This window comes from Staurois parvus, unplaced genomic scaffold (genome assembly GCF_062004578.1).
Source record: "Staurois parvus isolate SC_StPar_1 unplaced genomic scaffold, SC_StPar_1.0 ptg000209l, whole genome shotgun sequence".
Taxonomy (NCBI): Eukaryota; Metazoa; Chordata; class Amphibia; order Anura; family Ranidae; genus Staurois; species Staurois parvus.
Genome location: NW_028318005.1, coordinates 562,854 through 580,747, shown reverse-complemented (window position 1 = coordinate 580,747; position 17,894 = coordinate 562,854). Strand labels below are relative to the sequence as shown.

The 17,894-nt window shown below is 40.9% G+C and overlaps 1 protein-coding gene across 5 annotated transcripts in view; it reads right to left on the bottom strand.

Moving 5' to 3' along the window:
- Positions 1-17,894, bottom strand: part of PHF2 (PHD finger protein 2) — a 412,799-nt gene that overhangs the window by 167,749 nt on the left and 227,156 nt on the right. For all 5 annotated transcript variants that reach the window (XM_089678677.1, XM_089678680.1, XM_089678679.1 and 2 more), the window contains exon 3: positions 8,309-8,423. In XM_089678677.1, coding sequence (XP_089534803.1) covers positions 8,309-8,423 — 115 coding nt within the window. The remainder of the gene's footprint in view (positions 1-8,308; positions 8,424-17,894) is intronic.

Genomic DNA, 17,894 nt, shown 5'->3' with positions numbered 1-17,894 from the left:
GGCAAAGTCTAATCTGGGTTTTCTATTCTGCAGGATTATGAATGGTTTGCACCTTGTGGTGAACCCTCTGTATTTGCTCTCGTGAAGTCTTGTATACTTTGACAATGATACGCTCACCTCCTGGAGAGTGCCCTTCACTTGTCTGGATGTTGTGAATGGGTTTTTCTTTACCATAGAGAGGATCCTGAGTTCATCCACCACTGTTGTCTTCCGTGGATATCCATGCCTTTTTATGTTGCTGAGCTCACCAATGAGTTCTTCTTTCCTTAGAATGTACCAAACTGTTGATTTGGCCACTCCTAATGTTGCTGCTATCTCTCTGATGGATTTGTTTCGTTTTTGAAGCCCTACAATGGCCTGTTTCACTTGCATGGACAGCTCCTTTGAACGCATGATGTAGGTTCACAGCAATAGATTCCAAATTCAAATACCACACTAATGCAGGACATAGATGGGTCGATAATCGGCCGGTTTTTCCGGGCGATAAAAAAATCGGCCAATTTTCACACCGTTAATGGGTTAATTGGTTGGCCGTTTTTCTGGATTTTGGCACATTTTTTTAATCGATAAAGTTGGAAAAAAATTTCGCGGCAATGATGGGCAAATCGGCCGATCTTTTTACCGATAAAAAATATGCGCATCAGTTGTGAAGAAGAAGAAAGAAGGAAGAAGGAGGGGGAAGGAGGAAGGAGGGAGGAGGAGAAGAAGAAGAATTCCAGTCCGCTATTATATTTGACATGAAAAAGTATTGCGGTTGCAACAATGTATCTATTTGTATCCGAATAAAACCATCTGTATCCAAAATGGATACAAATAGATACAATGTTGCAACCGCAATACTTTTTAATGTCAAATATGAAAGCGGAGCTCTCTGCAGGGACAGAAGTAATTAAATGCCAGCCGTAGACGGGATGAAAATCGGCCAATTTATTTTACCGTTGGTGGTAACGTCGGCCTATTGAACAACCGATTTTTCGGGTTTTTTTATTTTTAAACAGCCGGTTTTCGACCCATGTATGGCCTGCATTAGAATCAACTCCAGACCTTTTACCTGAGTAATTGATGAAGAAATAAGGAAGAAGTAGTTCACACCTGACCATGAAACAGCTTTTGATTCAATTGTACAATTATTTTTGGCTCCTTGAAAAAGGGGGGGTGGCTACTCTTAAGAGCTGTAATTCCTAAACCCTTCCTCCAATTTGGATGTACATACCCTCAAATTAAACCTGAGAGTGTGCACTTTCAGTCCATATCTATTACATAACTATAGCTTGAATATGTTTTGGTAAATACCTGAAAAAAAAAACTAAAATTGTCCCGGAGTCCAAATATATATGGACCTAACTGTATGTTTCATTGGTGCTGAAGACAAGTGCACTTTTGTTTTGTGTTGCTGAAGTTAAGCCATTTTCATTTGCTGCTGGAAGCTCTGTTTTCATTTGCCTTAAATAAAATTAACACTTTATGTTTAAAAGAAATGGCTTTGCATGCAATCTCAATGTGCTATCACTGTGGCTATACCCCTGAACTTTACAGTGCCTAAACGTGTGTAAAGCATGCCTAAAAGAGACTAAGCACTAAGCACATTTAGCACTAATTCATTTTAATGCCCAGAATAAATTATTATTCTGGCCAATTAAATGAATTATCGTCCAAGCGCTTGACGCACCTAAACACATTACACACTTTTACAAGGATCAAGCGTTTTTTTCCCTGCCAAACGCTGCTGCCAGGAGGAAGGGTTTCTGGGAGATTTGGCAAAATGTCCTGTGTGTATAACTGTCTTATGAAATCTCCCTCCTGTTCCAATCAACTGGTTAGCTTTAGCATCACAGAATAAAAAGACTAGATGTCATAGGAACACAAGGCATCCCAAGGCTTGTGGAAGAGAGGCTAAAAGAAGCCATTTGCCCACTCTGCATCTATAACTGATGACTAGATGAGTAGAAGAGTCGCTGTCGTCAGCTAGTAGTAAAGTTCTAGGTACAAGGGTTGGACAAAAAAATGGAAACACTACATGATTTTCAGGTGTGAAAGTGACAACATGTTTCACATTGAAAGCAGAAGTGATGTAACATTTTTTTGCTTCTGCTGTGTGATGAGACATCTACCTAACAGGTGGGAAGCCTCACTTTCATCATTCACTGCAAGTAATATGGAGTCATGTCAGAGCTTAATGAGCTTCAAAGATGGTAAATAGTTGGTGTCGCTTAACTGGTGCCTCTGTGACTGAAGTTGCCAATTTATTTGCGGTGTTGCAAGGTACAGTATCAAAGGTCGTGACAGCATATATAGTTTGCGGGAAAGCGTCATCTGGTAAGCATAGAAGAATGCAAAGACTTTGCCTGGTCTGATGAGTCTCGATTTCCCTAGAGATGGTTGTGCGTGAAAATCCCAGTAGATCAGCAGTTTTTTTTAAATACTCAGATCAGCCCACTGGCTCCAACAACCATGCCATGTTTAAAGTCACTTAAATCCCCTTTCTTCCTCATTCTGATGCTCGTTTTGAACTTCAGCAAGTTGTCTTCTCCACATCTAGATGCCTAAATGCATTGACTTGCTGCCACGTGATTGGCTGATTAGCATATTGTGTTACCAAGCAATTGCAGGCGACTGCAGGTTAACAGGTGTACCTAATAAAGTGGCTGGTGAGTGTATGTGTTTGTTGGGCATAGTATTCATCTTATGTTAAACCATTCACTCCAATGCTGATGCTGCATTTTAACCCTAGGTTCACATCTGTGCGGGTGGTGCCACTCCGGATCCGCACGAAAATCCGTGCAGGCGCACCACCCGCACAGAGGAATGCGGACCCATGGGCGGGTGCCACTAGTTCTAATGGCACGCCACCCGCACTGGAAAACGCAACCGTACTGGGAACCGAGGTTCCCGTACGGGCTGCATTTTACAAAGAAGTGCAGGGACTTCTTCCCTGCGTGTCACGGGCATGGGAGTCCATTCAAATGAATGGGCCCTCGTGCTCGTGCAAAACGCACGGCCGTATATACTGTATGTGAACTGGGGGTAAGTAAAGGAAGACAGGTGTTGGGTGCTGCCTTGCATTAGCTGTCCTGTTTTTTTGTGTGTTTTCTTTAAAAAACAAGCTATCTTCCAGATGTATTATTTTACAGGGATGAGACAAACCATTTAACACTTGCTCAAAATGGTCAGCTTTTATTTATGTAAAACCTTTATCCCAAAGGGAAACAAAAACTGTTGCTGTAACTGATTATAAAGTGTGAGCTAGCTGGAGGGTGGCTTCAATATGTTAGTGAATCTAAATCCGTTAGTACATCTAACACAACCCTCCCCCCTATTCTGCCAATACTGCTGTCCAATGGTGACCTCTGTGCTCCTTCATCCAGAGTAGCAGCACTCTAACACAGGATGTATGTTACTGGCCAGATCACAAGTTCAAAAAAGAGAGCAAAAAAGCATAAAAAAGAAAACTAATACAGCTATCACTTCTAAGCATTGGTAAGCTGCAATAAATCAAATTTTTGGTTTTCTGTTAAATACTGCTTTAAAAAGTAAAATTCTTACCTGAAAAAAGTAATTTTTCTTTTAGATTTTGGCATTTTGGAAAATTGCAATGTAGACCTGTACATAATGAGTTACAGTGTAATTTTTTTCCTTCTTTCCTCCGGCTTAGCATAATAGATGGAGCAATGTAAATCATGACATAACCCTGGAGAGCAATCAGTTTGCTTTCATTCTACGTTACCAAGTTAATTATATTTATTGTGTTTTGGAGTGTTAGGAGCTTGCTATGTGTAGCGATGGTGTAAAACATGTAGCTTGCTACTTACGATACCCACCAAACAATAATGTTATGGTGTTTTTCAAATAGGATTGTGTATACCATACAGGAAATGTGTGACAGAGCTTAAGTAATATTTTAATGCAAAAATTCTTAAAGCTGAACTCCAGGCAAACTGCTAAATTCACAGATGAAATACATATATGGAAGCTCATTTACCAGCCAAATGATCTGAATATCTGTCAGGTCTGCCACATAACACAGCCCTGTCTGGCAGGGAAGGAGATCTGCATTTTCTCTTCTGCAGTTAAAGTGGTAGTAAAGTGTCAAAGAAAAAAAAAAAACTTTCCCCCCTACAAGGCAATATCATAATGTGCTAGTATTTATCGCATATTAGCCTTACCTTAAAACGAAGCCCTCCAGCAGCTCGCTGTTACCACTGACAGAGCCTCCTTCTTTACTCGGCCTTCCTTCTGGGACTGTGGGCTCTGGCCGTTTGAATGGCCACGCCACGATGACATCAGTCCCACAAAAGTGCGTGGTAGTCACAGCTGTTGCACAGCTCTCTCAATGGATAGCATGCCATCCATTGAAAGTGTAGTGCTTACAAGCTTTGAATGTCACCGGCTGCTACACAAGTAAATATCTCCTAAAAGGTGTATGTTTAGGAGATATTCACAATACCTACAGGTAAGCCTTATAATAGATACAAGATAAACAAAGGAGTTGAATTCCGCTTTAAATAACACTTACAGTCAGGGATAGCCTGGTTTTTGACATCAACCAAACTGGAATTTCAAGACAAGCCTCACATAGCCCACAACGACAAAATGTTGCATTGCAGATGTTTGAAGTAAAGGTGGGTAAATTAAACTTCCTCAGTGGAGGCTACCACCAGCCTCAAAAGTATAATGCAGAAGCCTAGAGTTGGAAAGCTTATGGACTGAATTTGAACGTGAGACTAGATAATCATAGGTTTCTCATGATAAAGGAAAACTCTGGCCTGAGACATGTCCAGGAACAGACCGGATACTCCAAGCGATATGTCAATTCCAGTTATGATTTCTGAATGCTCAGGATTCACCCAAACCTTTGTAACCTTTGTACAGTTATTGACATGTTGTCCAACAAAGCTCTCGCCAACTGTTCCCTCAACCAAAGTTCCCAGAGTGAGTATGCCACAAGAAGGCCTATACTGAAACCAGTACCTTGGTGAACACCCAGGGTACAGAGGAGAGGCCAAATAGCAGGACCACGGACTGGAAGTGTAGGGGTCCTAAATAAATTCACAGCTGATGAACTGGAAAGATGGGCACATACAAGTAAACATCTTTGATGTCCACAGAAGCAAGAAAGTCTCCCTAGTGGAGGATGTGATAAAAGATGTGGCGGATTCCATCCAGAATTTCTGGACTTGAATATAAATATTCAGAGCCTTGAAATACTAGTAAGCTGAATGTCCTCTTTTGGTTTGGGAACAGTGATTAGCTTGTAGTAAAATTCCTGGAACAGTTCTGCCACAGGGACTGGGGCGATAAAACATAAATCCACAAGACCCGAACAAAGAGAGACAAATCATTTTAAGTGAGTTATTTTTGAAAGTACAGCTTTGTAATAACTACAGTAAATAAACTTTTACAAAGTATAATGTGTATCTGAGCCCAGAAAGATATAAAAATTTTGCTCATCAGCTGAGTGGCTTCAGTTTTAATCCTGGCATTCATCCTCTGAACCAATATTATCCACTAAGGATAGCTATCTTTGCAATCAAGCCAGTAGTGGTGACACACAGGGGAGGTCACTGGGCAGGCATGACATGGATGTAGTTGACTATTAATACCAAAATAAAGAGCTATTGAAAGAAGCTGATATTGGCGTGTGGCTTCCATTCATCGGAGTCCTAGTGGATATTAGCTTCTTCGGCCGGCTTCCAGCACATCCACAGGGTGAGACTTCCAGGTCTGTAGTGGTGCTGCGAGCTTGGGATGTTTGAACTACAATATTCTCTACTAGCTAAACCTCCAGTGTTTCTTCCTCTGTGCTGGACAAAGCCTCCCCATACATACAATGGTATGAGAGAGGAAGGTTACAGAACTGAGTCATGTGATAAGAGGATGCAGAACTGCAAAGATGCAATGTGTTAAAACCTGCACAGAGATTTTACTTACACAAAACTAAAATTAGATGTAAACTGATTTGACATTCTGACTATACAGCTGCAGTAACCTCCTGGATAGCACTGACCAAAGAATGGCTATTGTCGCACAACTTTTCCATACCAATACAATACTCAAAACAGAAAAAAAAGCAAAAAACAATGGCAATAGACCAGCCTATTCATTCAAGTCATTAAAGTAGTTGAAAACGTTGAAAGTTTTTTTTACCTTCGTGCATTCTATGCACGAAAGTAAAAAACCTTCAGTGCACTACTCCCCCCACAGCCTCCCTAATACTCACCTAAGCCCCCTCTCGATCCAGTGCTATACATGCAAGCCTCGGCTCTCCCAAGTCTCTCTTTCCTCATTGGCTGAGACACAGCAGTGGGAGCCAGTGAATCACTGTCAATCACAGCCAGAAAGGGGCTGTGTGTCTCATAGATACAGTGGTAAATGGGTCTCGGGAGCAAGCATGCATGAGCGCAAGCGGCTTGCTGTGGGGGCACTCAACAGGGGGAGGGGCCAAGAGCTCTGAAGGAGGACCCGGGAAGTGGAGAATCGAGGCTGCTCTGGGCAAAAGTCTTTAATATCACTTTAAATGTAGCTGAAGCTTTACTCTAGTGAAATTTGTTCTTTATTTAATTTTTGAGAGTGGGAAAGGGTTAAATTGTCTGTCTGATTTTCTTATTTGTCGGTGACCACAGTGAGACGATGTTCACCCAATTCTTTTCCCTGTGATACACCAAGAAAGCATAGACAGCAACAACAACTTTATCAAAGATCTAATCTCTCCTCACTCCATTAAAATGTGTTTTTTTTTTCTTTGTTCATCCTTGTTGGAGAGAATTTCTATCATTTGCAGACCAAAAAGAAAGTCTCCACAATAGGTGTATCCATGATAAAACCTGACTGAGGCACTAATCCTTCCCCTAAAAAAAAAAAAAAAAAAAAAAGGTTTTTGACTGGAGCTGAGCTTTAAACGGATGAGTTACAGATGAGTTCAATCTCCTATCAAATGGTATATTACTTGTGGAATGTGGCAGAGAGATCCAGTTGAATTCCATGAAAATCTGCAACCAGCACTATAAAGACAGTGGTGGTGAAGACTGGGAGAGAATGGGGCGGGGGAGTCACACAGCTGGAGTCCTTCAGAGACATACCGGAAGACATCAGTAGAACCCACCACCCTGAACCCAAAACAACATTTCTGGGTAGACTTGTAATCATATGTGATTGCCTTCCCCAACTTTTGTAGCCTGGAGGTATCCTGGAGGTATCCCTAAAACAATTTTCAGGTTTTGGGGTATAGCCCCATACACTGTCGGTCAATGGGAAAAATAATGCCGAAAAGGATAAAAAGAGGCACCACCACGTGCAGACTGTTTTAGATTTATTAAAAGACAACTTAAAATGCACTCACATGTGTAAAGTAAAAGATATTTTGCTTGAAAAAGGAGCACGCTCACTCAATTATGCTAAGCGCTACGTTCTATCTGCATTCCACCTGCGTTCCAGTTCTTGTTCTGGTCCTCTCACATCACCCAGCCGGATATGGACCTAGGAAGAAGACTGTGTTGCAGTAGAGACAACTGTTGGTCCCAGACTTCACTTGATCCTAGATGTGCTTGTCTTTCACTTTACACGTAAGTGCATTTTAATGTGTCTGTTAATAAACCTCAGTCTGCACTTAGTGGCGCCTCTTTTTATGCTTTTCTGCATGTTCCTTGGAGACTGCTTCTTCTCCGCTACAGAAGGACCACCTTTACTGCAAACTGGGAGGTGTTCTGGCACAGAACTTATTGGATACACCATTGGACTGTCCTGCTATTGCTTTTTTACAAACAGTCACCTTGCGCCAATTCATCCCCAAGTGGGAAGAATAAGCCTCTTAGCCCTTTGAAGACCAAGGGACGTATTTGTCCCATGTTTTTAATTGCCTGTATCATCTGATTAACTACTTAAAATACTTTTTTTTTTTTTTGGTTTGAGTCAAAATATTAGTTCTTATCAACAAATGGATCTAGCTTTTTGCCAATTATTTCATGAAATGGCTTAGTTACAGCAACTGAAGTGTACGAACTTTAAAAACCAAAAATTGATTCCTTTGGCATTCCGTAATCTTATGGTCCTCAAAGGGTTAAAGTGGTGGCTAAACCCTTCCAGATAACAAAAAAAAAATCACTGGTGTCATGCTGTTGGCTCTGCTAAGTGTTGCTGGCCCTGGAACTATACAGCCATCATCAAATAGGCGGTCAGCCACAGGTCAAGGGACCACTAGAAATTTCTGGAGAAATCCTAGGGTTCCGTGGAATCCTTGTTGAGAATTACTGGTCTTGACAATATCTTCTGCATAAATTCGTATTAATACCCTGAAAGATTTTCAACACATTACCTTGGGAAAGTTCGACTCCGGAGTTCCTTAATGAAGACTTGACTGCCATTTTGAACTGGCTTGACTTCTGTTGTCTGTCCTGTGTCATGTTTGTGCCAATTTCTTTTCTTTTTCACTACAAAACACAAATTATAAGAATTACTTATACATATTATTTTATTAAACAGCTATTTAAAACATTAAAAATAAGTTCCTATATGGTTAAAAATCCAGTAACACACTGTCTCATCCTGCTCTGCACATGTTCAGTTGCTCTCTATTTTTCAGCACTGTGCCAAAAATGTAGAAACTGTTGACAGCTTAAAGATTTACTACTGCTCAGGGGCTCTGGGCTTCAGCAAAATGGCAGCCTACAGCAATGAAGAAACAGGAACGATGCTGGAGGAAATTCACAGCACACACTAATTTTGGTAACATAATTATTAATGTGGAATGAAAGTTACTTGCTAAAGAACATTAAAGTTGTTATGGGTAAAGTTCCACTTTAAGGCTGATACTTTACTATTTCTTGGAGGTGGTGAAGATATCAAGAGGGGTCAGCTAAGCTTTTAATTTCTTTGTATAAAACTGTATAGAAAGTGCCAAACAAGAATGAGCTCATATGTAAACACAGCAACCAATCATGTTATTTCTTTTGACCCAACATGCACTAGAATAACAAATGATGGATTATGATAGGGTGCTATAGATAACATGGCACTATACTTACAGAATTGGTTGAAGGAACTCTAAACTCTAGAGCAAAAATGTATTAAATGTAAGTATGTTGCTGCTTACTAGCCCTTAGATGTGATGGTTGCGTTCATTTTCTTTGTCAGGCTAAGTGCATTTTCTGCAATTACAGAACAATACATGTTGATCTTGCATGAATTCTAGTGTCATTGTTTTCTGAGCTGATATCTCAAACAATATTTTGAGGTTTGCCAGATATCTCTGCGAACTACCAAATAACTTCCCTCTATGTACTAGAGAGAAGGAGAGGAGGAGCTATGTGTAGTCAAAATTTCAGCAGTCTAGATTCACAACATGGCTCATACACTGATTAAGTACAGTGAAAAAGCATTGCCAATCCAAGTGAAAATTATAAAGTAACTGAAAGAAAGAAAATGAATGCAACTACCATATCCAAGATCTGGTAGAAACTTAGCCAGTTTAGCAGGGGCCGGCCAAAATTCAATCCATCTATGGGCAGGCTGGCTGTACTGAAGTCGATCCATCATTTGACTTCAGTACAACCAGCCTGTCGGATATTTTACATGCCACTACTGCTATAGCCACTAGCAGTAATCATTGTGTTCTGCTGCCACGGAAGGCTCCCCACTGGCAAATTACAATAGCACTGTGGGAAAGATCAGCCAGTGTTGATGGGGGAATCAAGTGTTTCTCTTTCCTGCAACCAATGCTAGGTTACAGGAAAGAAAGTCGCATCATCTATGGCCTGCTTTGGAATTCCTCACAAATTTTCATTTGTTTGATAACAACTGATGTTCATCACTGAACATGAAAGTGTTCATTCTGGTGGCATTAATTTGTTCAGAAACAATAGTCTAATATATTGACAGAACATTTGTTTATTTCAAATAACTGTTTTATTCATAAAACTTTACATTTAATCGGAGAATCCTGAAGTAACCACCACTCTGAAAACCTCTGGCATTTTAGCTGTCACTTTTTGAAGATATTCATGGGAAATTTAAACCAACACCCTCTGTAATCCTTCCCAGAGGTACCACTGGGTTGTAGGACGTTATTCTCTGACAGTAATGTGAAACTCTTCCCAAAATAGCTGAATAGGGTTGACATATATGATTGGTCCGGCTAGTCCATTAAATTTATGCCATTCCCCAGTTTCTTCACAAAAAAAGCTCTGCATAGCTTAGAAATATACTTTTGGTTGTTGTCCTGCTGTATAATGAAATTTACATCAATCAAATGCTGACTACATAGGATGGAACAATGGAAGGGAGGGAGAGGGAGAGGGAGAGGAAGAGAGAAAGAAAGGGGTAGGTAGTCCTTCGGGTTCATTATTTCTTGCACTCTGTGTAAATCTCCCAAATTAACAGCACCAAAGTAGGCCCATACCATTACATATACTCCACCATGCTTCACAGATTTATTTATTTATTTTATTCAGGTGCTTATATAGCGCTGTCAATTTACGCAGCGCTTTACATATACAGTTGTGTTCAAAATAATAGCAGTGTGTTGAAAAAAGTGAATAAAGCTCAAAATGCTTCTAATAGCTTTTATTTCCATACACACAAATGCATTGGGAACACTACACATTCTATTCCAAATCAAAACATGAAGAAAAATATAACAAATTTGTGTTGTTCCTCTAAAAAAATTAAAGAAAAGTGAATATTAGACTGTTCAAAAAAATAGCAGTGTTTGTATTCTTCTTTACAAACTCAAACATTCACTATATAAACTGAAAAATGTTTGAAGATTTTGCTTTCCTTTGAATCACTTAATTAATATTTAGTTGTATAAGCACTGTTTCTGAGAACTGCTGTACATCTGTGTTGCATGGAGTCAACCAACTTCTGGCACCTGTGAACAGGTATTCCAGGCCAGGATGATTGGACTACATTCCACAGTTCTTCTCTATTTCTTGATTTTGCCTCAGAAACTGCATTTTTGATGTCACCCCACAAGTTTTCTATTGGATTAAGATCCGGGGATTGGGCTGGCCACTCCATAACGTCACTCTTGTTGGTCTGGAACCAAGATGTTGCACGTTTACTGGTGTGTTTGGGGTCGTTGTCTTGAAACACCCATTTCAAGGGCATTTCTTCTTCAGCATAAGGCAGCATGACCTCTTCAAGTATTCTGATGTATTCAAACTGATCCATGATCCCTGGTATGCGATAAATAGGCCCAACACCGTAGTATGAGAAACATCCCCATATCATGATGCTTGCACCACCATGCTTCACTGTCTTCACAGTGTACTGTGGCTTAAATTCAGTGTTTGGGGGTCGTCTGACAAACTGTCTCCGGCCACTAGACCCAAAAAAAGAACAATCTTACTTTCATCAGTCCACAAAATGTTGCGCCATTTCTCTTTAGGCCAGTCAATGTGCTCTTTGGCAAATTGTAACCTCTTCAGCACGTCTTTTTTTCAACAGTGGGACTTTGCGGGCTTCTTGCAGATAGCTTGGCTTCACATAGGCGTCTTCTAATTGTAACAGTACTCACAGGGAACTTTAGACCTTCTTTGATGTTCCTGGAGCTGATTGTTGGCTGAGTCCTTGCCATTTTGGCTATTCTTCTATACATTTGAATGGTAGTTTTTCGCTTTCTTCCACGTCTTTCAGGTTTTGGTTGCCATTTTAAAGCATTTGTGATCATTACAGCCGAGCAGCCTATCATTTTCTGTACTTCTTTATATGTTAAACCTGTCCAAAACCAAGCTCCTGGTTTTCCCCCCCGCCCGCGCCCCCCCCCCCCATCCTACCCATCACTACTAGCAACGCCACCATCAATCCCACCCCACACGCCAAAGTCCTGGGTGTCACCCTGGACTCAAACCTTTCCTTCCAACCTCACGTCCAATCACTATCAAGGTCATGCAGGCTCCACCTCTGCAACATCTCCAAGATACGTACATTCCTAACCCCAGACACTACTAAACAACTCGTACACTCCTTCATCATCTCACGCCTGGACTACTGCAACTCCCTTCTCACTGGCCTACCCAAACAAATGCTATCCCCACTCCAGTCTATCCTGAATTCAGCGGCTAGACTCATCCACCTCACCAACCGCTCCACATCTGCCACCCCCCTCTGCCAATCCCTTCACTGGCTCCCGATTGCCCAGCGCATCAAATTCAAATGACTAACTCTGACCTACAAAGCCACTCACAACGCTGCCCCAAACTACCTAACTGACCTGATACCCAGATACCACCCTACCCGTGCCCTTCGCTCCTCACAGGACCTCCTACTCTCTAGCTCCCTGGTCTCCTCCTCCCACGCCCGACTGCAGGACCTCTCCAGGACTTCCCCCATCCTCTGGAACTCCCTACCCCAATCCATCAGACTGTCACCTACCCTCCTCACCTTCAGGCACACCCTGAAAACCCATCTCTTCAGGGAAGCCTACCCCACCCTCACCTAACAACCGATCTCCTCCACTTCTCCCACCACTCCATCCCCCACAGCCACTTCCTCCTGTACCACTTCCCCTCCCTCCTAGATTGTGAGCTCGAAAGAGCAGGGCCCTCAAACCCCTCATGTATTGTATTGTTACTGTTTTGTCTCATGTTCTGTCCCCCTTGCTATTGTACAACGCTGAGCAAACCCTTTGGCGCTATATAAATACTGTATAATAATAATAATAATAATGTTTTCCCCTCTCCAATCAACTTTTTAATCAAGGTACGCTGTTCTTCTGAACAATGTCTGGAACGACCCATTTTCCTTAGAATTTCAGAGAGAAATGAACTGTAACCAGCATGTACAACATTTGCTGCCTTCCTTCCTTAAATAAGGGCAATAACTGCCACCTGTTTTTCAAAGAATGAATGACCTCACTAATAGAACTCCACATGCCCTTTCAATTAGTGATTCAATTACACAGAATCAGCAGCATGCATGTCATGACTGTTGGGTCTGTTGGATTTCTATTACTCTACTACACCTGCTAGTAAATTATTTGCCATGTAGAAATATCATTTCTACTAAAAACAGTGATTGATCAGGTTAGTGATGTCTAACTGCTATTATTTTGAACACAATTGTATATTGTACATTCACATCAGTCCCTAACCCTCAAGGGGCGTACAATCTAAGGTCCCTAACTCACAATCATACGTACACATACTAGGGCCAATTTAGACAGGATCCAATTAACCTACCAGCATGTCTTTTGAGTGTGAGAGGAAACCGGAGAACACGGAGGAAACCCACGCATGCACAGGGAGAACATGCAAACTCCAGGCAGGTGGTGCCGTGGCTGGGATTCGAACCAACGACCCTAGTACTGCCAGGCGGAAGTGCTAACCATTTAGCCAGATAGCACTCCTTCAACGTATTTTCATTTGCTCTACAACTTACAAACATTTCCTTTTTTGTTCTGAACACCTCAAACTTAGATTCATCCATCAATAATACTTTCAAATTCACCTACCAACTATTGTTTGTGTTCTTTTGACCGTTTTACCTATATCTTTCTTTTGTCATTTTCAGATATGGCTATTCCACTCTTGCAGATGACATCATATTTGGATTATACAATTTATACAAGTGACCTTTCATTTTGCCCAGAGAGAGGTCCCTCATCTTCCCCAGAAGCATGTAGCCACTCCTCACTCCTGTGCCACACTGTTTGCCAAGACCAGGTAAAGTAAGACCTGTAGAAGCTCCACACTGACTTGTCAGTGCTTACACAAAGCCATGGACTCCTTTTTCCTCAACATATAAATAAGTTTGGCCAATCACAAGACATGTGTGTTGTCACATGGAAGAAGGGGAGTGCATTTCCCATCCATATCCAAAATTCTAGGTATTTCATTTCCCTGCACAGAGTACATACTGCGGGGGAAAGGGGAGGCAGTTAAGTGCCTTAAAGTGGTTGTAAACCTCAGACATGAAATATGAAAAAATCATATTCCTTTGTAGGACAAGCACTACAGTGTAATCCCGAGTGTGGCTCGGGGTTACCGATTTTGGTACTGTAAATTAACCCTGAGCCACACTCGGGATTACCGCTAGGAAGGTTAAAGAATAACTGCACCCAAAAGCGCTCTGCAATTTTTGCTGCGATTTGGGATCACAGGCAGAATTGTGACAATTATGCCTGTGATCCCAAATCACGACATTTGAACGGGGCCTTAAAGGGGAAGTATAGCCAAAGCTTTTGTTGGCTGTTTTACTCCTCTGGATCACAGGTGTGCAGTTCGTTCTGCACACCCGTGACCCGTTTTCAGCTGAGAGCGGGCTAAAGGTCACTGTCTGCTGACGTCAGATAGCCGGTCCAGGCTCTGAAAGGATCCTGACCATCAGCTGGCTCAGCCTCTTAGTAGGCCGTTGAGAGTCTGAGCCAGCAGCTCCCTCCTTTCCACAGTACTATCATTTCAGTGAAAGCTGGAGGGGCAGAACAGAGAGCCAGTGATTGACATTCACCAGCTCTCTGCTCCGTGAAGTCTGAGAACTGAGCGATCAGTGTGGTCTTTGATCAGCAATTTTTTTTACAAATCTATACTTCTTTTTTTCGCACTGGAGAAACACAAGCTACCACATGGGCACATGGAAAACAATTATTTAAAGAAAAATTTGAAATAAAAAGCTAAGCAGGGCAATGCACTAAAATGTGCATTGTACCATTTCCTGCCAGAGCTCACACTGACAGCTGCCCACACGTAAACCAGGCCTAAGTGTTTTGCATTTTTTTAATGTAAAACAGTATTCAACTATACTAATTGCCTTTTAAAATAGTCAAAAATCAGGAGAAAAAAAAGTGCTGACTTCTTGCGGCACAGAACAGTCAGCATAACCACACAGAAAATTTTAATACATGTACTGAAACCCAAGTGTTCCCAGACACATCTGGAGTCAATAAATTAAACAACTTTACGTGGATAATATTTATTTTATGGATGAAAGTACACAGGAAAGTTATTAGAGGTTTCCACTGAGCCAAATTATATAATTTTCTATTGTACTAAGTCTCTGCAAACATGCAGATCAATGCAGTGTCATGCTGATTAATTATCCCATGTTTCATTATGTACTTCATCTCAAACAATGGTTAAAACAGGAGAAAATACTCAATCTTCCAAATTTTCTCACAATGCTGTAACTGTCACTAATAGAAATCCAAAATAAAGTGAGTTTGTAATACACTAAATCTATCTCTATTCAAAAATACTTTCTCACCTCAAAGAGTGTAAATTTGTTTTCCCATCACAAGTAGACACATTTATCTCATAAAAGCTATTTACATGTTTTTATAATATTTTTTGCTAGGTCAGGATCAGTCAAATAGGAAAATGTCCCCCCAAAAAAGAGGTAATCCAATTTTTATTGTTGGAAAGGAAATCAATGTATGTATCTGGAGGGGGATAAAAAGAAATGGTGGGTGGTTGTTGTTCTGTAGGCCAACAGGCAGCACTGACAACGCTGGTCGGGATTCTAGTCAGCAGAGGAACATTGTTGTCAGCCCAAACTGGAAGTTAGGACCTCACTGGATGTTGTGCCCTTTGGTGATGTAATTTTGGGGTGCATGCCTACATAGGTAGGAAATGACCTCTTAGCAGTTGCTCCTGGAATAATTTAACATACCTGGTGATGATATTTTTTGCGACAGGAACAAGGTAAAAGAAAACATATTGCTGGGATATGCTCTAGACAGAGAGAGGTAGGTTTGGAGATAATTTCTGGCCATACATTTTAAAGGAAAACATTGGCATTCAAACCCTAGACACTCATAAGGTTATGTCTAGCACACTCATCCATCATAACCAGAACTCTCACTTTCCAAAATCTTTCCACATAATCCCTCAAACCACCAGCCATCACTGTGCTTCTTATAGATACTAGAACTGTGTGATAATGGCCCTGATCCATTAAACTCAACTGAAAGTAGAACTTTAGCCAAACCTTTTTTATGTAGTTTTGTATAGAGAGGGGAAGAGATAAAACGTTTCTATTGCAATTTGAAGCCCTGCTGGAAAGATTTCCCTTCATTTATTTTCCAAACATTGTCACCAGAAAAGAAGTGAAGAGAAACATTTAACTGAGACACATAAAGCAATAAAAAAAATATTTGTTAAAGCTAAAATAAGTTATAGTTGGAGTTGCTCTTTACAGTTTGACTAACTGGCCCCTCCAGCAATATTATCATATGTGATATGACTAAATAGGTTACTCTAGTATTCCCTAAGTGCTATCACAGCTTGATGAAGGCTGATCAACAGGTATGTGACAAAACCAGTAAAACTTGACACATCAGCGCTCAGAATTCACAGAGAAGCTTGCTATAAAATATGCAATGGCCATAACCACAGTGCAACTCAGGCTGGATAATTGTAGCAGTGCCTCCCTGCTCAGACCAGGAAATCCGGTACTGCACAAACAACAAAGAACAGAAGAATACCTAGTGCATTATTTCAAGCACTTTATTAAAAGATTAAAGATACCAAATATACTTATAAACCAAACTGATAGCATATCATGATACAGAGTCCAGAAGTCAGCCTTCAGCCTCATGGGATACTGCAAATTATGGAAGCAAATGACACGTTTCGGGGGAACTGGCCCCCTTCCTCAGAGCAAACATGGAATGAGTTATCATTCCATGTTTGGTTTATGACTATATTTTGGATCTTTTATCTTTTAATAAAGTGCTTGAGATATTGGACTAGGCGGTTGCGCCCTTCTATTCTTTGTTGTTTGTGCTGCTCAACAGGTGATCGAAGCGTGCTTTCAAACAGTACCTCCAAATAGCAGACATAGGGGTTTATTTACTAAAGCTGGAGAGTCCAAAATCAGACTCACTTCTGCATAGAAACCAATCAGCTTCCAGGTTTCATTGCCAAAGCTTCATTGAACAAGCTGAGGTTAGAAGCCGATTGGTTTCTATGCAGAAGTGAGTCTGATTTTGGACTCTCCAGCTTTAGTAAATAAACCCCATAGAGTCCATCAAAAGCCTTTTTTTCTAGTCTTTCTATCATAGCAAGCCCTGATAAATGGGGACCACCGACCTTTTAAAAAATGTTGGCTCCCTGTTTGTTAGTACCAATTCTACTACCGACAAATAATTTAATAGACTTTTCTGAAACCAAAGCAAAGCTTCCATCCTTTCACCATTTTATCATAGCTAATATTTAAATCATCAGAATGTACTAAAGGGGGGTCACATGGTAATGAAGTCTGTGAAAGCTGCCTCATTACAACACAGAGAGAAAATATAAGTGCTTGTTAGGGCACAGGGGTCACTCACAGCTACACATCTGCCTTCTCTAACATCGCTAAACTGAAAACATCTGTTTGACGTCCTTAAATAATAGGAGACAGGATTTAGCATAATCCTCTACAGACCTCTGCCCAGGACAGCAGGGGTAAAATGCAGTCACCGAGCCTTTGTAAATCTTTGATATTGAACCTTTTTTATGTTATTCCAACAGCAACTTGCAAAAACCCATTTGGAACTCATAAAAAAGCAGCAGCTAATCTATAGAGCCTGTTGAGTGCAAGAACTATATTGGGCAGTCAGAATACCAAGGATTGTGTGGCTACTGCTGTCAGCTACATTCCAGCCCTCGTGGGCACAACCAGCATAGCTGGAAGAGAAGAATACAAATAATTGCTTTCCACCTTCAAGCATCTGTCTGATTAATGCACATCTCAACTATTTTCAGGTATTAAGCCAGTTAAGTCTTTATTTTTACAGCATGATATGGAATAAACAAGTGATAACATCCTCATTAGTTGTGCAGCTCTTATACATAAAACTTAAGATGTGACACAAGAGCACAAAATGAACTTGAGACAACATAATACAGGGAAAAAAAAGCATACAGAGCAAAGCAGATCAAATAAGAACAGGACAGGTGAAAGCCAGAACCGCAGATCAAACA